This window comes from Tripterygium wilfordii, chromosome 2 (assembly GCF_013401445.1).
Source record: "Tripterygium wilfordii isolate XIE 37 chromosome 2, ASM1340144v1, whole genome shotgun sequence".
NCBI lineage: Eukaryota > Viridiplantae > Streptophyta > Magnoliopsida > Celastrales > Celastraceae > Tripterygium > Tripterygium wilfordii.
The window spans coordinates 9891606-9912445 of record NC_052233.1 but is presented as its reverse complement, the minus strand read 5'-3'; the positions used below and the strand labels follow the sequence as shown (position 1 = coordinate 9912445).

The window sequence follows — 20840 nt, the reverse complement described above, 5'->3', positions numbered from 1 at the left end:
ACAAATAGACAAAAAAGAATTCATATTATTGGGAAAAAATCTAATAAAATCTTGCATGCCTTTTTTGCAGTAAACAACAAAAGGAATGTCAAATCACGATAACAATCAATTCCTAAATATACACTACACTCGAAAATAAAAAGATGATGGTTAAAATTTCCATATTGGAGAATAAATCTTATGTCCTCCGCCGTCAAACATGGAAGGGTTTAACAATATCATATTAACACAATTAAAATAAAAAATTATATACTTACTTTATTGGGGGGATTTTGTCCAATATCGCTCTCTTCATTGTCTTCTACGAGATTCTCTGTAATGTTGTTTTTTTTAATAATTTTCAGTAAGTTTCCTCTCTTCTTCAATGTAACTAGGCGAAGACATTGAATTCTTTATCATAATATTGTTCTTGTAATCCATGAATATCCAATATTGGGAGAAAGATGGAAGACTAAGAGAAGATAGGAGGTGAGAGGAGAACGATCCTTCCTATAAAAATTTAACTAAAATATTAGGGTTACAAAGTTAAATTTAATTGTATTATATTGAGTAAAAAATATGGGTGCAAAAAGTAGATAGGTTTTAAAGTAATTTCATTTAAGGATAAATTGGTAAACTAAAATATTTTTAAAAAATATGTGTATATTGAGTCCAAATTTGTGTGCAAATATCAGGACCCATAGTACATGTGAAAATTTGTTTTTAGCCAATTTCCTTTGTGAACGAACTATCAAAGCCCAAAAGTTTCCTGGAAAACAGTCCACGCCCAAAAGTTTCCTTCTGTCTTTTAGGTCACGTGACTTCACGTGATGGATACGCTTCCCCATATAAAACCCTTGCCCAATACTGGCGGGAACACAAAAGCCAAATCCCTTCACTATTTGGATTCATCTTTTCCTAATTCCCATCTTCTCTCCCGCGCACTCCCTTCCAACTCAAAACCTGAAACGATGAACGGAAATTCCAGAAAGAGACCGCCGCCAACACCACATACGCCGCAACCATCGCCGGCGGCTAAGCACCAAGCCACAATCGAAGACGAATTCGTCGACGAGGATGTATTTCTCGACGAAACCCTCATCCCCGAGGACGAGGAGGCCATCATACTCCGCGACATTGAGGAACGTGAGGCAATCGTCGCCCGCCTTGCTCGCTGGGCTCGGCCGGCTCTCTCTGATGACTACCTCTCTCAAGCCAAGAACATATGTGAGTGAACGAGCACGATCCCGATTGTATGCGTTGCAATAGTATATGCCTAGGTTTTTTTTTTGGTTGATTATTTTATTTATGAAAATTGACGGGGTTAGGTTTTATCTTTCTTTCCGGGGGTCTTAGTGTTTCAGCAGCTTGAAATGGATTACGTGGTTGGAGAGTGTCGCAAAGAATTGTTGCCTGATTGGTCAGGTCCCGCAGCTGTTATCCGTATTTTTGGGGTTACAACGGAAGGTAAGTTCAGGCTTATAAGACTGCAATCAGCTTTATCTATTTATTCTGCGGTAGTGTTTGGTTGTTATGAAAAATTAGCATATGTTTGTCACTTTTATTCATAAGGCGTTACTTATTTGATGAAATAATGCTCATCAAATTCCTTGGTTTTTATTGAAATTTGTGGCGATAGAATAGAATGAAACTACTTTCTCTTTTTGGAATTTGGACTTAGAGACAGAATTTTACTGGAATTTTTTTTGGTTGTCTATGCTTTATAACTAGCGCAATAACTGTGTTTACATTTGGATGAAGTCATAATTGAACTGTAGGTAATGGTATCTAGTGTGGTGGGCTTGAACTTACATATCTTAACCGCCTCATATTTTATCTGCTGTTAACTTTCACACCCAATATCTTATAGGTTATTAGAAGTGAGATCTATGCTTAACATTTGTTTTTCCCTCTTCCCATGTAGAATTTTCTGTGTAATGGTGCTTTGTGTGAATCTCTTAATTTGTTATATTGACTATTTCTTAGGACATAGTGTTTGCTGTCACGTGCATGGATTTGAGCCATATTTCTACATCAGTTGCCCTCCCGGGATGGGCCCGGATGATATTGCTCGTTTTCATCAGACTCTTGAGGTACTTTGGTTCAATATTTGACTATCTTTTATACTTCATGTGAATTAGTGATCAAAATTTGTATACTATATTCTTTATGTTGTGGTTCTTAGGGGAGGATGAGGGAGGTGAATAGGAACAGTAAGGTACCGAGATTTGTCCGACGGATTGAAATGGTGCAGAAGAGGAGCATCATGTATTACCAGCAGCAAACTTCTCATCCCTTTCTCAAGATTGTGGTTGCTTTGCCAACGATGGTCTCCAGCTGCCGCGGTAAATCCTTTTTCTACTGGTTTGAAGCATCAAAATCCTGTTACCTATGATACTCAGTTCTTTTTGTGGATCATGTGTATACAACTCAACGGCAATGCTTCTTACATCATTGTTTTGTCAATAGAAAAGTAAAAAAAACAAAGGACCTTCATGCTTCTACATTACGTCATTTCTATTTAATATTTTCCAATACTTGCAGGAATTCTTGATAAAGGCATTAACATTGATGGCCTTGGTATGAAGAGCTTCATGACATATGAAAGTAATGTCCTTTTTGCTCTTCGATTCATGATCGATTGCAACATCGTTGGTGGAAATTGGATTGAAGTACCTGCTGGAAAATATAAGAAGACAGCAAAGAACTCTTCTTATTGCCAGTTGGAGTTTGATTGCTTGTATCCCCATGCATAAGACCCTACTATGTCTTCTTGCAATAGAAGTTCAATAATCTATGTGCATAATATAATCTCTTCCTGAAGAGTTTTCACTTGACCACTATTTCTAGATATTCTGACCTAATCAGCCATGTCCCAGAAGGGGAGTTTTCAAAAATGGCCCCATTTCGAGTTTTGAGTTTTGACATTGAGTGTGCTGGCCGTAAAGGTCATTTTCCAGAACCTTCTCATGATCCTGTTATTCAGGTCTGATCCCTAATTTCTTGTCATCGTTCTGATGTATATGAGTTCTTAACTTGATGGATGGTGAATTTGTTCGTTTTCTATTCCAGGTGGCCAATTTAGTTACTTTGCAGGGAAAAGATGAGGCATTTGTCCGAAATGTCATGACCCTCAAATCATGCTCTCCAATAGTTGGTGTTGATGTGATGTCTTTTGATACAGAAAGAGAAGTTTTGTTAGCTTGGAGGGTAAATCTTTTTAGAATTCTCTCTCTAGAAAACACTAGTCTTGCAACAAAAGCAACGTCATACAAATTCTTCTGCTTATAAGTATAATACATGATCAGGGTTATCTCTTGAGAATTGGTTTTACTTAAACTATGCTGTTGTCCTGCCTGATATCTTGGTTGACTTAACTATGCCATTTATCCTGGCTAAACAGTCCCACAAAATACTGTTTGCCATTTTAATCTCCTAGGTTTATATGCGTACTTTTCAAATCCTAGATGAACACATGTAAGAACTATCAACTTCGAGGGTGCTGTAAGTAAATTCATGGATCATTACTGAAATGACGGAATTACTTCAAGAATCCATAAATGCCTTGTTGCAACGTCGTTTTTACTATGATTTTTTGTTTTTACACACCTAGAAAGGTTTGAGTTGGGTCATTCTTGTTCCATCAGATTAAAAACCCCTCGTCTTTCTTGCCAGCTTCGTTGAAATGCTTTCATTAGAACAGAGAAACAAGCCTACCAATTATGAAGGTTACTCAATATAGAATTATGCAAAACCCTCATTGCCTCATGCCAATTATACTAATATTGTACCTCCAGATTCAAAACCTTTTTATTTGAACATTGTCCAATAGACAAGTTCTGCTCTCAGGATTTTATGCGTGAAGTGGACCCAGATATCATAATTGGCTACAACATTTGCAAATTTGATTTGCCATATCTCATTGAGGTACGTGAACTTGTCCCTCAACAGTATCATGATGGAAGCTTACTATTTATTTTTTTCCCTGAATTTTTGAGTTAGAAACCCAAACTTACCCTGTCTTAACAAGTTGCATGTTGCAACAATTTGATATGATTCTTTTATGGTTTACAGCGTGCTCAAACATTGGGAATAGCAGAATTTCCTATATTGGGCCGAATTAGGAACAGCAGAGTTCGTGTTAAAGACACGACCTTTTCATCAAGGTACCATCTTAATTCTTCTGTGATAGTCAATATCTTAATTGCTAAGTTGAGATACGAACCTTTTCAGAGAATTTTTAAGGTATTTTTCTAGGTTGCTTGTCTCAGAAAATCGTTTAATTGATTAAAACAGTTACTGCAAATGCTTATGGCCTTACAGAACTCCATGTATTTACTTGTGCTCCTATCTATTATTATTACAGGCATTCTAATTGTATATTCTTTTAGTGAAATTATTTTAGTCTTGGTTATAGGCGTTCTAATTCTAATTGTATATTCTTTTAGCGATATTATTTTAGTCTTGGTTATAGGCATTCTAATTCTGATTTGGCGTGCTGATATTTGTTGGCATTACAGACAATATGGAACAAGGGAAAGTAAAGAAGTCACTGTGGAAGGAAGAGTTCAATTTGATTTGCTTCAGGTTTCGTAGAGTTTTTCTTTCAAATGATCCTGTCCTTAGTTGTACATGGTATCATCCCAATTTAATACGAATTAGTTACTCTTTTACTTTTTGGTTGCAGGCTATTCAACGGGACTATAAATTAAGCTCATATTCATTGAATTCTGTTTCAGCTCACTTTCTTTCTGAGCAGGTAGATTTTGGATTTCATTTCAGGATCACATCTTGTTTCTTCCTTGTAAAATTCATAGAGCAGCGTCAACATTTGCATTCAAGAATGTTTTCTTTGGTGTTGAACAGCTTTATTGATTGAACCAATGCACAAGTTAGTTTTCAAGCTGCAAAGCAGAAGTTTTTTTTGTCATTAGACGATTCTGGATGTCTGACCTGAACTCCTCTTCCCCTTTAACTTTTAGTTACCTCTATGAATGTTTTACTTGCTATCTGCATATTGGGGAATCAAAATAAGTTAGAAAATGAGACAAGATCTTATGAGAATGAAATAAACTTTACTGCATCTGGATTCTGGATACTTTTGGATTAGACTGAGAGAGGTAGACAATATTTTCGTGCCATGCATACTTTAGTGGCTTCTGTTTATATTGGGAAGCACTTCCACTGCAGTTATGGTGTTCAAATAAAAGTTTTAGGATGGGTTTTCAATTCTGTGGATATATTTTAAAATGGTCATATTTATCGTTGGCCACAAGTCCTTTCTATGGATTGAATTGTGCCATAAATGCATTTATTATCTTCAATGGCACACTTGTGCATGACAATCTAAGACCCTGACCAATTCTTAAATGTTGGTCTGCATATATGTATATGTGCTCACCTGCAGCAACCTATGGTTTACATCATTATATCAGAAGATGTTCTCCTGATGTCCATCTTAATCTTTTGTTTTTACTTCAATCTGCTTAAGTCTCTCAGTTTTTGTATGTGCTTCTCTTGATTGTCCCTAGGATTCTGGAAGTTCTTGTGGAATTATGGTAGGAACACTTGGGTTCTGGGAAAGACATGCGTTTATTGGATATGATTATTTGATATGACTGGAACTTCCCAAAAAATCCTTGAGGGAACTCCGTGTCTGTGGTTGTTTGCACATTCTTGCTCCTCTCTCTGAGTACAAAGGCTTGTTTGGCTTTTGTCCTTCTCCTCTTCTGGCCTTTCTTCGCCAATTTTTTTTTCTTGATTTGTTGCAGTTGATTTGCTATCCTTTATTTTTCGCATACTAAGTCTGTCCCCCCCCTTCCTCCATTCCCCTGCCCGGTCCTCCATGAAGCTTACTGTCGATTTGATTTTGATGTTGCTGACTGCAGTTCTCTTGTGCAGAAAGAGGATGTCCATCATTCCATAATCTCTGATCTTCAGAATGGGAATGGAGAAACTAGGAGGCGGCTTGCTGTATATTGTTTGAAGGTTCATGGATCTCAGTTCCTCTTGCTTGTCGAGTCTTATCTTTCTTTCCTCAAAATTTCGTGTGTTTTGGATACAGGAGGCCCCAATAGCTCTATTTGTGGGCTTGTATGTTATAACCGGCAATGATCTTTCATAAACGAAGCGAACTTATGATAGAACTAAACAGCATTGTATTCAGCAAGCTTAGGGCCCTTTCACCATGTTGTTGAGATGACAAATCCGTTTCTTTTGCCTCTCACTAGATTTTCAAACTTTGAATGCATGGTTTATCTAAAATCAAAATGTTGTCCGTCTAAGCAGGATGCGTATCTCCCACAGCGACTTTTGGACAAACTGATGTACATCTATAACTATGTAGAAATGGCACGTGTCACAGGCGTGCCTATCTCTTTTCTTCTTTCCAGAGGGCAAAGCATCAAGGTTAGCTAGGTGCATTTTCAACTAGTTGACTGATTTGCCAAGTGATTAGATTAGCTGCTTACAAGAATGTTAATTCATTGTTTCAGGTGCTTTCTCAACTTCTTAGGAAGGCTAAACAGAAGAACCTTGTTATTCCCAATGTCAAACAAGCAGGATCTGAGCAAGGGACGTACGAGGGTGCTACTGTAAGCTCAAATCCTGCATTGCCTTGTGTATTGTTATATTACCATGAATTAGCCGGTCATTGCATAGTTCTTCTTTTGTAATGCGGCTATCTTGACATTGTTTTCATACTGTATAATCTATTAACTGGGCTTTTGTCCTAGAGTGCACCACTTTTAATACGTACTAAGTATTAGTTTTTGAATAAAAATTTGAAGTAGACAATATAACCCCCCTTTCTATTCTAGCAATAGAGCATCATTTGCAACTTTATTCTACCAGTTATACAATCTCATGTCCTACAAAGTTTGAAGCTATTTAAAAGAGAATATGGATTTGGAATAAATGCATTTTGATTTTTTTTTTGTAGTTTGTTAGGAAGTACAGTTGATATTACAACTTACATCCCTCATTGGCTTTATGATGTCGATCTCTTGTGGCTGATAGTTAGGATTACTGCTGGTCTTCAACTTTTAAGTAGTTAGTGAAGAGTTAGTTTCCATTTTTCTAGAGGGGGAACCGGGAGATGTGATTCAGTAATTGCATACAATTATGATTAGTAATATCTTTTGGAGTTTCTTTGGTAGTTTCAAAAGTTTTTCAAGTCTTATCATTATGGCAGTGTGGTACTGTGGTCTATACATGCTCGTATACAATTACATTTGCGCTTCAATAACGTAACAAACTAACATAGCCTAGCTAAACCTTTTGTTCTGTGTCTAGAATCAGTGATTTTATTGTGCTACATCATGCATTGACATATATATTTTGAAGAGGGGCGATGAGCATGACACTTAAGAAGATGGCCGTTTCCGGTTCTCTTTGCACTCAAGCAAGCCCCTAGGAGGGGGTCTTCCTGATTTGGTTTTGACAGCATAATTTCACATGCATTCGGGGCTCTTAAATGTAAATACGTGGGTTTGTGGTTGACTCGAGTCTATAGTGTTAGTGTGAGTAATTGGTACTTATTGGTTGCCTTGTTTTCTGAATTTATTCAAGTTGTTAGAGTTTATTGTGTGGCATTTGGCTTTTAACTTGTGAAAGCAGTGGTTTGATGCTTTCTGGAGATTCGCATGGTTGCTTCTGTCCACTATTAGATTCCAATCCAGCTTTTGATGTTCCAGGTAGAAAAATACATTCACGTGTGAACTTTGATGTTTGTAAGAGACTGGTCATGTATGTAAGTAGGAGCACCTGTCCATTTTGAAAGATGGATAATTTCACAACATATGTTTCTCTCTTCTTCTTTTTTATTGTGTTCAGCTCTCTGTTGAGCTTTATTTCCAGTTTTACACACTCTCTAATATTTGAGCCTGCAATTTTTCATGTCCTCTCCTGTTTGCATGTTAAAAATCTCAGGTATTGGAGGCAAAGGCAGGATTCTATGAAAAGCCAATTGCAACATTGGATTTTGCATCTTTGTATCCATCAATTATGATGGCGTATAATTTATGCTACTGCACTCTGGTGAGTCTTTTCCCTTATCTTATGGGAAGTCGATTGTTAGACATAAGTATTGTTTAAAATTGAGATCATGTCAAGTAATTTATCCTTCACAATATCTATGTAGGTGACTCCTGAAGATGTTCGCAGACTCAATCTCCCCCCAGAATGTGTCAATAAAACTCCATCTGGTGAAATGTTTGTTAAACCAAACTTGCAGAAGGTTCAAGAGTTTCTTGTGATGTCAATTAATTTTGTTACTATTATATTTTCCTTCAAATGTGTACTAATTACATTTGATTACAAATGGTTGCTGCGATTTCAGGGAATTCTTCCTGAAATTCTTGAAGAACTGATTGGTGCTCGTAAAAGAGCAAAAGCTGATTTGAAGGTAATTACTTTTAAGTCTATACTTGGCTTCTGGTGACTGTTTTCTGTTTTCTTTACTAGCTTCATTAGTGCTAGTGCTCTTGTGTTTTCATAATACGATCGTATTTTATTCTAGGAGGCAAAAGATCCATTTGAGAAGGCTGTTCTTGATGGTCGACAGCTGGCCTTGAAAGTATGTCTGAAACTGTCTCATTTGTCATTTTAGTACTTGTAAATTATCATTCATTCAATTGTCCTTTTGCTTGATGCATTTCCATACTTTGAGATTCTTAATGTCTTCTGTTTTCCAGATTAGTGCAAATTCTGTATATGGATTTACTGGAGCCACTGTTGCCCAATTGCCTTGTCTAGAGATTTCTTCAAGTGTCACTAGCTATGGTATTTCAATAACACATGCCTTGACTTCTTGCTACAAATACTTTTCCGACTTTCTTTATGGTTCTGCTTCTGCTAATAAAGGTTGCCTTGTTAAGGTCGAGAAATGATTGAGCACACCAAAAAGCTAGTGGAAGATAAGTTTACGACACTGGGGGGTTATGAACACAATGCTGAGGTATGTCATCTGGAACTCCAGTTTTTAATGGGATACGTAGTATAGCAAGAAACTTTGTTAGGTACAGGTTGGTTCTGGCTGTCTTAGCATGGACTCTTGCCAGTATTTCATGTAGAAGGTGTTTGTCAATATACGTATATATTCTAGTCAAATCATATTACCCTTGGAAATTCTTTCACAATTTTGCTTTTTATACCCTGAATTTGGCACAGATGAACATGTGGCCTAGTGGTAGAGTTGCAGTGTGTCAAATCTTCGTTTGTATGTGTGCATGTGTACATATATGTGTCTTATCTATGGGGACTTGCTAACACTTTTCTGATTTAAGCACTGTTTTTTATGCTAAGGTTATTTATGGGGACACAGACTCGGTCATGGTACAGTTTGGCGTGTCTACAGTAGAAGCAGCAATGAACCTGGGAAGAGAAGCTGCTGATTTTATCAGTGGAACTTTCACTAAGGCAGGTGCTTCCTTCTTTTTTTTTATATGGAAAGGCAAGCATGGTTGTTTAGGTGGTGATGTGAGACAGATTCAAATAATCTGCGTATAATTGATTTTGATGATGGTTAACAGTTTAGGAATTAGGGATCTTAGCGTTTGGAGTTATAGAAGGTATCTAGGGTTCGGAGATGGTTACTGCCTGTCGGCCTCTAAATTGTGGCTGGACTTAAAGTTGGGATCCAGGATTTGGTTTCTACATTTTATTTATTGCGTATAGGAAGTGATGAAAATTTATGGCTTGTATAACTATCGGATTTGGAGGCTTTCATGCATGACCTAAACTTCTTGTCGATAGGTTCTAAATTCATTGAAATGTACTGACATAATTTGTTGATGTGCCTGGATGCACACAAATGCAACCTATTTATGTGTTAGTGTTCTTAGAAATATGACTTGTAAATTGAAGCATCTCTTTATGTTCGAAATCTGACTTGTAATTTGCTGATGTGCCTGGTTCTTAGATGAGGCATCTCTTTATGTTAAATTGAAGCATCTCTTTATTTTAAGCAGGTGTTCTCACTCTATGATTTTCATTTTGCGGTTGATCTGATTCTTTGTTTTTTTCACCTTCTGGGACTATGTATTGTGCGAAGCCCATCAAATTAGAGTTTGAGAAGGTTTATTATCCTTATCTGTTGATAAGCAAGAAGAGATATGCTGGTTTGCTTTGGACAAATCCTAAGGGATTTGACAAAATGGATACTAAAGGTAAACTTTGGAGCTTGTGAACTATTTGTGGCTGTGTAATACTCTCTGGACTTTTTTCTAACCTCAGCATCTATTTGGACAGGCATTGAAACTGTTCGAAGAGACAATTGTTTGTTGGTTAAAAACTTGGTAACTGAGTGTCTTCACAAGATATTAATTGACAGAGATGTTCCTGGCGCAGTCCAGTATGTCAAAAATACTATATCAGATCTTCTCTTGAACCGTATGGATTTGTCACTTTTGGTGATCACTAAGGTGGGAGAAAGTTTCTGATAAAACAGGTTTAAATATGCTTTGTAAACCTTCAGCTTTTGCCTGCAAGAGCAGCACGATTGCCATTTTACTGCATTCTTATTGATCACGTGATTGTGATTGAGATTTATATTTTCTAGCTACACTGATATATTTGGTTGAACAGGGTCTCACAAAAACAGGAGATGATTATGAAGTAAAGGCAGCTCATGTTGAACTCGCTGAACGCATGCGCAAGGTTCTACATCTTTGTTTTTTTTGTACTTTCATCCTCCTATTGTACTTCGTGCTTTTAAATATCTTGCATATGCTCCCAAGATTTTTATCGAATTCTTCCAGTTCTTTATGTAAATATTCAACCTTTAGTGTTCTCTAAATTGGTTCATAAGTGTGACTAAAGAACAATTGTCTTTGTTCTGAATGAATGTGTATTTGGACTGAATACTTATGACAAATGTTATAATTTTGTCCCACAGTTGTTTTTAAAAGTTTTGTTTTGCATTGGTTTCCAGTAATATATACGTATGCTTAGACTATTAAATGCTCTCCAAACTGGAATATGAAGTTTCCTGGAGACATGTAAGGTTCTAGAATTACATGGTTTGCTTGAAGATGCTCATGCTTTCTGCCTCTCATTTTATACTATTTGTTGTAATTTCATGTACTATATTTTCTTTCTGGACAAATGGTAGCTCATATGATAGTTATGGGGCTGTCCATCTCCTAGTGTAATGGTGAAATTTCAGGACATAAAAGGACCTTGTTCAATTTGTGATTTACAGCGGGATGCTGCAACTGCTCCAAATGTTGGGGATCGAGTACCTTATGTTATAATTAAAGCTACAAAAGGTGCCAAGGTAATATTGCTAGTTATTTATATTACTCTACATTAAGATTGATTAGCCACATTCTGTTTATCATGACTACACTACTGTTGATGACTAGGCGTACGAGAGGTCAGAAGACCCTATCTATGTACTAGAAAACAATATACCGATAGACCCTCAATACTATCTTGAAAATCAAATTAGCAAGGTCAGTTTGCAAGTAGTATTCTTGATTAAGTTCTGAGAATTTTCTTCATTGTTTAAGTCTCCTGTTAACAGTAGTATATATGTTACAGCCACTTCTAAGAATTTTTGAGCCCATTTTGAAGAATGCTAGCAAGGAACTTCTCCAGGGAAGTCATACAAGAGCTATTTCCATCTCTACTCCTACCACTGGGGGAATTATGAGATTTGCTAAGAAAAAATTATCTTGCATTGGTTGCAGGGCATTACTAAGGTATGATTTATTTCCGATGTGCTTACATTTTCTTCTTTGTAAAACTTAAAAAGCCATTTCCGAATGAGTCTCTCATCAGTTTCCCACGTATTTCTGAGCATTCCTGGATTCTTGGATTGGCTATGTTCTTTGATCATGAATAGTACTATTTTTCAGTCTTGTACTGTTCTCTTATAGTTTAACTCCTGAGAATCTTGTGCTTCCGTGCCTATTTTCTTACCTTGCACAACAGGCTGTTTGTAGGATGGGAAATGGTTGGTTAGATTGCACTTTCTCTGTTTATCATTGTTTACTAAGAAAAGTGAAGGTTTGAAAAGGGGAGAGAACTTTTTATTTGGTCCACAAATTTTGTCCCTTCTGTATGGCAGAAAAGATAGTGAGAGAGTGAATGATTAAGAGATGGAATGTATTGCACTTTTTTCCAACTTGTCCGTCCAATATTGCCGAGTAATCCCATGGAAACCATGAAACATTGAAAATATTGGAACGTTGATAATCTTTTTTCCAGTTAAAAATTGTACTTCCAGTTCCAAGTCAGAGAAAGCAGTCTGAAGTGTCACATTTAGCAATTTCAGTTTTCTGGTGGAGCATATAATGAGCTCCTGATGGGCAGTGTTTCCAGAGCTCTTAGCCTGCTAGGGCAGGAATGTGGTTCATATTTGTCAGCGACTCAGGATTAGAGTGCGCACATATTGAGACCTGAAGTCATTCATAGAATATAGGACACCTGTGAGAGGCTACATAAAATAAATAGGAAATGATAGGAAATCTCTCTCTCTCTCTCTCTCACGCTAGATTCATTCATCACACTCTCATTAGAGTGTATTTAATGCAATTTTCAATTGGAGAACATGTATGGATAGGTTCCATTTGTCTATTTAATAGCATTCTTATCTACTGGTAGGATTTTCCTTTCAAAACATAATAATCATGCATTTAGATATCATCCTTGCCTTCTCAACTTTATCTTATATCGATATGGGACTCTACTATTGTGTGAGGAACCTAAAATTAATCATTGTCCTTTCTTGTACTAGCAACTCAGATCATACTCTCTGCCTGCACTGCAAAGGAAGAGAAGCTGAACTGTACTGCAAAACAGTTTCTCATGGTAGACCTCTTCTCAACACTTTAGCTTAATCTAGTGTGAGATAGTGTTACACATGCTGGATGGATCGAATATTTTTGCTGATTGGGAATTATTGATTGGTTGCAGTATCTGAGCTAGAGGAGCTGTTTGGGAGGCTGTGGACACAATGCCAAGAATGCCAAGGCTCTCTACATCAGGATGTACTCTGCACAAGGTTTTCACATTTACCTTACTGTAAAATAGTCCAGCTTTTAAATAAAATTCCTTCCATTTTTTTTTTGACAAGTCCAGTTTCTTTTAGTATTGTTATTAGTGTGAGAAGAGACTCAACCACTTTGACCTTTCCCTGGTTCAAGGCCTGAGGAGTAGGCTACGACTGGGCCAACAACACTTTCCATTCTTTTTATTTTTAGTTGGGATTTGAGAGAAAAGTATAGCATGAAAGTTGATCTTGTTTCAGTGGTTAAAACCCAATTCAGCACCATGCCTTTTCTAGAAAAATGGGACTCTTTATTTCATGCTGTTTGCATTGAATGGACTGAACTTTGCAATACTCTACAGTAAGCAAGGTTATGATTTGGTGATTTGATTACTGCAATTGCATGGTTTATGTATCCTCTACTCTCATTTTGCTTGTTCCGTGTCGTTTGAAGTGTTTTTTAATATGGCGTTTACAAGTACTGATATTATTTTGTTTTAGTCGGGACTGCCCAATATTTTATCGGAGGAAGAAGGCACAGAAGGACATGACTGAGGCCAGGCAGCAACTAGATCGGTGGAACTTCTAAGACACGCTAGAAGGTTAGTGGTATGTTTGTATAATTGTATGCCCATTATCATTCTCTTAGGCTTAGGCATTAGCATAACTTTAACATTATATTTAATTTATAAATGTTTATGGATATGTTCAGATGCATTGACGTAATACATACTTGTATGACAAGAGAACTGTTTTTCTGATGGGAAAATTGAACACAGACAGCACTTCTCTGAAGTTTGGAAGTCTCTCCTTTGTCTTGAGCTTTGCCCTTCTCCTCACCTTCGTTTAGTCTAATTGTTGCTACTGCGAAATTTGACCAAAATGCAAAGATTCAAAACTGGGCCTTTTTCCCCGCCTTGTTGATACTGTGCAGTCTGCCAAAAGTTGTAATCTGGTCAATGTGGCACTGGTACGGGAAAAGATGTTGACCCGTGAAATTATCTGAAAATATCCTTAATTATGGACACTCATAATGTATCAACCCTTGAAAGCCTGGTACTTTTTTATGCGTCCATCCCTACGAGGAAAAGAAATAAGGACTGAAATTTAATGAAATTATGAAAATGAAGGGAGGAGAGATTTTAAAAAAAAAGGGGGAGGGGGATGTTAAGAGTCAAGTTACCAAAGGTTACTATCTGTTTATTGCTTGAGAGAGAAATCAATGTTGTTTGGTGGCCTGTTGGGAATATAAGTTCTGAAATGTTCTATGCACCTCGCATAACCTCTTTGTTACATATTTTCCCTTGTTTGTGATATTCATTGAACGATCACGAGTGTGACGGTGATGATATATTAACGTTAGCAATTGAGTGAAAATGACACGGTTTCGAGATATTTGTTGAATTTGTCTAATGATAATAACCAAAAGATCTTTAAAAAAATATTTACTTGATTTCTGCATGCGAAATGTTAAAATCATGTTTATAGAGAAGTTTTATTTTTTCGTCATGAAATGGGGGAGGGGAATACAAATCTTGATTATCAAGGTGATAAACATCCTCCTTATCATTACAATTAGTGGTTTGAGTGTATCATCTTTATCATTCCAACGAGGGTGGCTCGGATGTATGTTTATAAAGAAGCTTGCAATTCCATTGAGCCATTGTTGTAGCCGTTGGAGTGATGCACGTGTCAAAAATGAACAGCACCGTCAATGTCCATTTACGGTTCTGGCCCTACAGGTCCTAAACCTCAGGTCCAGTACAGACAGCTCCGAAGCCCAGCCCATTACTGGCGTGATGGCTATTGGCTAGGATCGTGCGTGGGCCTTGCCCACCGCAAGTCAACAACCGAGTCAACCATCAAATTGTAGAGGTTCGTCGATCCTTTCAAGTTTCTTATCCTGTTGAAGGATTTTTTTCTTTTTTTATGAATCGTTTTCCCCAAAACATCGAGCTTACCTCATGTCAGTTCAATCTTCTCATGAACCTGAATCATTTGCTGAAGCCTTCAATCCATGCTGGACCGAATGTCAAGCCCAGTATGTAGCAAGTATTTGAGCCCAGCCCATTACTAGCCCACGCCATTCAACGTAGTGACGTACATCATTCCAAATCCGAAGACCATATATGCATGTTGGGCCTCAACCTATCAAATACAATTGGGCCTGTTGGCCATGCTTAACAAAATATCAAGCCCAGAATGGGCCAAGTACTGAAGCCCAGCCCAATTAACCGATAATGTTCCATAACCCAAGCCTATATAACCACGTAGGCCCAACTTTTTAGTTGTTTTTTGGGCTGAATCCTAGAATCTCCTTACTGGGCTGGGCACGGGATGTTGACATTCAAATATACAATATCCTTCACCTACATAATCTGACAGTAATGCTTTCCAATACACAATGGTGAATAAAACTGACCCTTTAAAGGGAAGAAAACAGCTGTTGACACACATTATCCCCCCTCCCCCCATAATAAATTAGCCTGTATCATTGTGAAGATCAGCAAATAAATATTTTCGTCATTCACTGATATTACATTGAGAATTATAATTTACACCAACATACTCGAAGATAAAAATGAAAAAAGGCCACTGGCATATAAATGCTATGAGCAGCTGCCCTAAAACCATTTAGCAAAGCCATATATTTTAGAGAATAGAGGATTGTTACTGACCATTCGAAAAATTAACGCTATGCAATTTTCAAACCTGTGGTGGTCGTATGCACAATACTGTCCCCAATATCACATATGCTTCAATTTCGAAGATGGGGAAGCTGTCTACAGCTCAAGCATATAGTCTCACACGCATAGTTATGGTTTGTCGACACAATGGACATGTTGAAAGGGTTGCACCACAGTCCCTACAAGTCTTTAGCAAGAAAGAAAAACGAAGGCCAAATTAGCATAATACTATCAAAATGCTATAAATTTGTACATTACCAAAACTATGTTCTTTTACAGTTAATCAACAAATGGCCATATGCTTTCAAATTTGTGCAAAATGTAACCATGCATAATAACCATCCGAATAAAAAAAAAATAGGGAAAGACAATCTCTTGGTATTTCCTTACCATATGACCGCAACCAAAAGCCATGTCCTTTGGATTTGTTAAACAGATAGCGCAGACCTTGAAAGATGGAACACATATATTAGTGACCCCTGCCATAATTTGAACGTGAATATCCGGTACGAGAAAGTAAAAACGATAAAGGAAAATACCATTTCCTCTGGAACCCTTTCCTCTGGAGCTGCTGGTTCATCTGTTTTAAAAGCTGTCATGTGTGGGAGTGAACTGACTACATTATCATGATCAATCACTTCACGTGGAGGTGGCAGTGGCCTTGTAGACGGACCACCGACAAATTCTCTACTGCATTAGCAAAAGGCTTCAAATGTCAAAATCCCTAAACTCCATTGCCATTACCAAAACACCAGTAACTTCCTCACCTCACTGTGTGAAGGCTTTGGGTTACTCGGTACTGTAACGGAATTTCCATGAGGGCAGCAAGAGCAAATGCTGCTTCCTTTTTTGATTGGTCCATGTTTTCAGACATAATTTTTGTGAAGTTGACGAACTACAAGACAGAAATCAAGTGGTCAGAAACTACATTCCATAGATTTAGTTTATCCGAAACAAACATTTTTTTTATCTGTGATTGCTCAATACATGTTAAGATTTCATACTCAAATATAGTCCAGAAGCATATAAGACAGTAAAATAGAGGCAACAAAAATCCACAGCTGAAAATTTTCTTCTTCTGAAAACAATCCTACTTGTACTACAGTTTCTCTTGTTTTACAGAAGCATATTTTGAAAGTAACCACATGCAAAATGTTCTTTATCTAGATATATGATATACCACATACCTGAAAGTTATCAAATGAGCGTTGAGGAATGTTATCGTCAAATTGATGCATTGCATCCCAAGGTCCATCCCCCACACCAATCAAAATGATTGAGAGAGGATACTGGCTGCTTGCCAAATCACCCACGTGAGAGAGCAAGAATAAACAATAATAAATTCAATCCACAAGTGAGATTGTGTTACCTAGCAGCAACTATGGAGTTCAGAGTTGCTTGTTCTTGAGGACTGTATCTTCCAGGTGGTGTATCAGCATTTCGTGTTACCTGTGTAAATATAGGAACAACTTGCATACATTATGGCTACAGATTGAGCGCCAACATTGTTTATCAAAAAGGACGATAACCAAGAAACCATGTTAAATGCTTAATGAACCTGGCCATCTGCAATGATAACAAGAACATGATACTGCCCATTGCTTTTCTCCACAATGTCAATTGCTGCATCAATAATCGGGGCAAAGGAAGTTGGACCTGTAGATGGAAGTAAGAAAAATATCAGAATCATGTTTCTATACCAGTGCTAATTCCATTGAAGCCCAAAATGCAGGTCATGCAGATGGGTAGCCAAAAGAGAATTCTCCATAAAATAGTTTGGAGCAATGAACAGCAACATGGGAGCATTACATCAAGTGTGATAATAAACACAATGATATGATGTCACACGATAGAGTTACATGGAAAATAACACAGTCCATGTATCACAATAATATTAGCCCAAGATAGTAAGAGGGAGACTAAAAGAAAGCATAGATACAGAACTTCAAAGAATTCAGATTTAGCACATAGGATATCAAATTAATCAGTTCAATCATGCACTAGGGTAAACTTTTAAGACTAGATTAACAATTTTTTCTTTAGTTAAGAATTTAATCTTTCTCACATGTTTCTAAGTAGTGCGACATACAAAAACAAAATTAGATAACAACAATGGTGATTAAACAAGCAAGGAGGAAGGCGATAATTTTCGTAAACCTGAAAGCTTTAAGTGTGGGACAATCTCTCTGTATCGTGCAAGAGCTTCCTCAAATCCAAGACAAGGTCGGTGATCAGGATAGAAGCTGAACACATATCGATCGTGTGTCGAAGCTACAAATGAATACAATTTAGTAATGATTCCAAGCAGAATTTACCTTCTAGATTTTGTCAAAAGTGAACATACAAAAGACACTAACCGTCACCAAATCCAAAACATGGTATCAAATTATCTTCATCGAAAGGAGACAATGTGCGACCAATAATTGAAATTGCTTGTTCATATGGATTCAGCTTGTTACCGATTGCATGGAGGCTTTTCCTATGAAATGAATGCCTTCCTACAATCAATATTATCAGTCAATTTTTCTCCATTCATTATAATAAAATTACAGGCTATTAGTTTATATTGGGAAAATAGAATCACCTGTCCACTCATTGCTCTTTGTGAAGTCAATACCAAGGATCAAATTTGATGATTCAAGGCCAGCTTCTCTAAGTGCAGATATCACCTAGAAACATCAATAGCATTCTTCAGGTTTTTTAGTTCATTCCATATGAAACATATGAATGAATAAATAAATAAGCTCAATGCCACATTTTATCCAGAGGCAATTCACCACAACCTAATTTATTGGACCTATGAGGTTCACAAAGTTATTTTCTCTAAGACAAACATAAACCATCTTCCTTCAAATTGATTTTCTATCCTATGTCATTTCAAGTATCCTTTATTCTTTTCTCAATTAATTTTTTTCCATTAAAGATAAAATCCTATATTCTTTGGCAACGTTGCAACGATGTAGTTGATAAAGGTTATCTTAATTTTTCAGTTTTGAAATTTTAGTTAGACGACATCCATAAACATCTATTATTTGGACTTAGGAGTACCATGCACTCTAGAAGTGCAGAAAGCAACTTCTGATTTTACTTCGAAACCTCGAAAGTCAAAGAACGAAAACCCAACTTATCACTAAAGACTTCTTCATCATGAAAGTCCCCTCCATAAATTTTTATCCATGCAGACATACGCTAATAAACTATAACGTCAATGGAGGATTATTCAGAAAAAAATAAATCGCAAATAAAGTGCCAAGAAACACAATCCAGCTACAGCAGCACAGGCCTTGATAGACTTGGTCACCTTGTCAGCAACCATACATCGTACCTTTAAAGAGCCGTAATATAGTTAACTATACTTTTTTTGGTAAGTAGTTATTAGTTAACTATACTTTTCTAGTCAACCATTCAGACCAGCTTATCCCAATTTATGTGTGTGTGTATACATAAATATATTAAGACCAAATTTTTCTTTTCAAAAATTTGTTACTGTAATTGAAGTGGAATCCATTTTATTAAAGATAATCCAATCGCTATTCTTCAGCATAATGAAACATGGGCATCACATGACTTTCACGAGCTTCACATCATAACTGGTCTCAATGTTCTTAAGTTCTTTCCAGCTTAATAATACGATTTATCATCTACAAAGATCAATTATCCGAAGTCAATGCTTCAAACCTGATCCAAAGTGTTGAAGTTGTCTGCTATGTATGTAGACTTCTTCTTAGTTTGATAGGCCGTATAATTCATTGAGCTTCCTGCATAGGAGGGTGGTTGATGATATGGAACTTCGTCACGAGGCTCATTATATGTTGATTCCCCATAATTCATTGAGCTTCCCGCATAGGATGGCGGTTGATGATGTGGGTCTTCGTCATGAGGCTCATTATATGTTGATTCCCCATTCCCCATTTTCAAACAAATCTACACCTATATCAAAAAATGCACACATATGTCAGCCTGGGAAAAACTGAAACATTTTGCATCCTGAGGATAATAAAAGTAAGAGTATTATTTGGAAAATTCAATAGAATCCAGTGAACTTGGCATTATTTTAATAAACTACAATAAAATTTAAACGCGGGTAGACAATTTATCCATGCTTTACAATCCAAAAACCTAATTTCCATTCTTAAGGAAAACAGAAAACCATTTGTTATTTTGTTATCATTTAGAAACATCTAGAAGCAAAATTAACACTGTAAAACCAAATAAAACTAGTACAACTTCAATCGTTCTCTGTCCCTATGTTTAGCAAATATAAGGTTTCTTTTACCTCTCTCAATCCAAACCGAGAACATATTAGAATATTTTTGAATCAACACTAAAAATTATCAAAACTTCAAAAACAATTGAAGCTCACATCATTTGCCTTGCGCAATTATCATCATCCAAATGCATCAATTACTCAAATAAACATATATGTATGTCCAACATGATCAACGAGCCAAAAATTCCTCAAACCGACAGAAACATCAAATTTCCGTAATTACAAAGAAAAACAAGTGTACACCAATAGATTGATAGAAACTTTGGATTGAGTTCGTCTAACCTGTAATTTGAGAGAAACAAAGAGATCGCAAAGCTGAGATTCAAAGTTCAAAGTGGATAATGCCGATTTCGCTTTTTCTTCGATTGCTTTTTGATTGTTTTCGGGCTTTACAAGGAGACTTATATTGACCAAATAAAGAGAGCTGGCTTTGCAGTGGCGTGCAGTGCACATGTTTGAGACGTGTATTTTTTATACTTTTTAGTCTCTGCTTCTGGAAATCTCTTGCGACGACGACGACAACCGGCTTTCGTCATTCCGGTCAATGCTCCGACCGAATGTCTGCGGCTGCGATCGATTATTCAATGAATATGAATTTTAAAAAGCTCAAGGAATCAAAGACCGAACTTGGATTCGTTTTGATTGATTTTTTTCGTCGATAGGGTTTTACTCAGCGATTTTTACTTTTTGGAAAATAAAATTAGTTTTCCTGGGTTTGGTTTGATTGATGGAGAAGATTCGAATAAGCCCAATGGGCTCAAATCCTCACAATTACAACTAGGCCCATTAAAGAATTAAGAAACGGCTTGACAGCCTTGACCGAAACCAAGGACATGAATTACGGATCATGATCTCCAGTGCAGTTTTGCGTGGGCTCCTGGTCCATGAATTACAACAAAAAGCCCACGGCCCA

At 36.9% G+C, this 20840-nt stretch overlaps 2 protein-coding genes across 3 annotated transcripts; one reads left to right on the top strand and one right to left on the bottom strand.

The window, feature by feature from the left end:
* The first annotated feature begins 794 nt into the window (after window positions 1-794).
* LOC119982047 (DNA polymerase delta catalytic subunit) lies at window positions 795-13997 on the top strand. Of its 2 annotated transcripts, none has more exons than XM_038825220.1 (31): window positions 795-1206; window positions 1336-1446; window positions 1966-2072; window positions 2165-2324; window positions 2524-2719; window positions 2830-2965; window positions 3052-3189; window positions 3829-3906; window positions 4054-4145; window positions 4500-4566; window positions 4667-4738; window positions 5881-5967; window positions 6268-6387; window positions 6474-6572; window positions 7909-8016; window positions 8120-8215; window positions 8318-8383; window positions 8498-8554; window positions 8673-8760; window positions 8856-8935; window positions 9283-9396; window positions 10031-10145; window positions 10228-10400; window positions 10564-10635; window positions 11180-11254; window positions 11343-11432; window positions 11521-11681; window positions 12719-12792; window positions 12898-12985; window positions 13472-13572; window positions 13683-13997. In XM_038825220.1, exons 1-30 carry the CDS (start codon window positions 810-812, stop codon window positions 13557-13559), a joined length of 3405 nt encoding a protein of 1134 aa, XP_038681148.1. In that variant the 5' UTR covers window positions 795-809; the 3' UTR covers window positions 13560-13572; window positions 13683-13997. The 2 variants fall into 2 exon arrangements, with proteins under 2 accessions (XP_038681148.1, XP_038681156.1); XM_038825228.1 differs by having other exon boundaries at window positions 13472-13579.
* A 1424-nt stretch (window positions 13998-15421) lies between these two features.
* Window positions 15422-20587, bottom strand: LOC120004915 (E3 ubiquitin-protein ligase RGLG3-like). Its single transcript, XM_038854261.1, has 12 exons — window positions 20210-20587; window positions 19336-19587; window positions 18242-18326; window positions 18015-18155; window positions 17815-17928; window positions 17216-17313; window positions 17027-17106; window positions 16845-16950; window positions 16425-16552; window positions 16197-16347; window positions 16048-16104; window positions 15422-15844 (listed from the first exon to the last, which is right to left on the bottom strand). The coding sequence occupies exons 2-12, from the start codon at window positions 19567-19569 to the stop codon at window positions 15761-15763; spliced, it is 1278 nt and encodes a 425-aa protein (XP_038710189.1). The 5' UTR covers window positions 19570-19587; window positions 20210-20587; the 3' UTR covers window positions 15422-15760.
* Window positions 20588-20840: the final 253 nt, after the last annotated feature.

Bases quoted from the DNA above. Each gene is read 5' to 3' on its own strand.
- LOC120004915 (XM_038854261.1), bottom strand. From the start codon at position 19,569: ATGGGGAATGGGGAATCAACATATAATGAGCCTCATGACGAAGACCCA. The intron at 18,327-19,335 runs GTTTGAAGCATT...TGATGTTTCTAG, and splicing joins ACTTCAACACTTTGGATCAG to GTGATATCTGCACTTAGAGA. The intron at 16,348-16,424 runs GTGAGGAAGTTA...TTGCTAATGCAG, and splicing joins CAAAGCCTTCACACAGTGAG to TAGAGAATTTGTCGGTGGTC.
- LOC119982047 (XM_038825220.1), top strand. From the start codon at position 810: ATGGATACGCTTCCCCATATAAAACCCTTGCCCAATACTGGCGGGAAC. The intron at 2,720-2,829 runs GTATCCCCATGC...CACTATTTCTAG, and splicing joins CAGTTGGAGTTTGATTGCTT to ATATTCTGACCTAATCAGCC. The intron at 12,793-12,897 runs GTAGACCTCTTC...GATTGGTTGCAG, and splicing joins CTGCAAAACAGTTTCTCATG to TATCTGAGCTAGAGGAGCTG.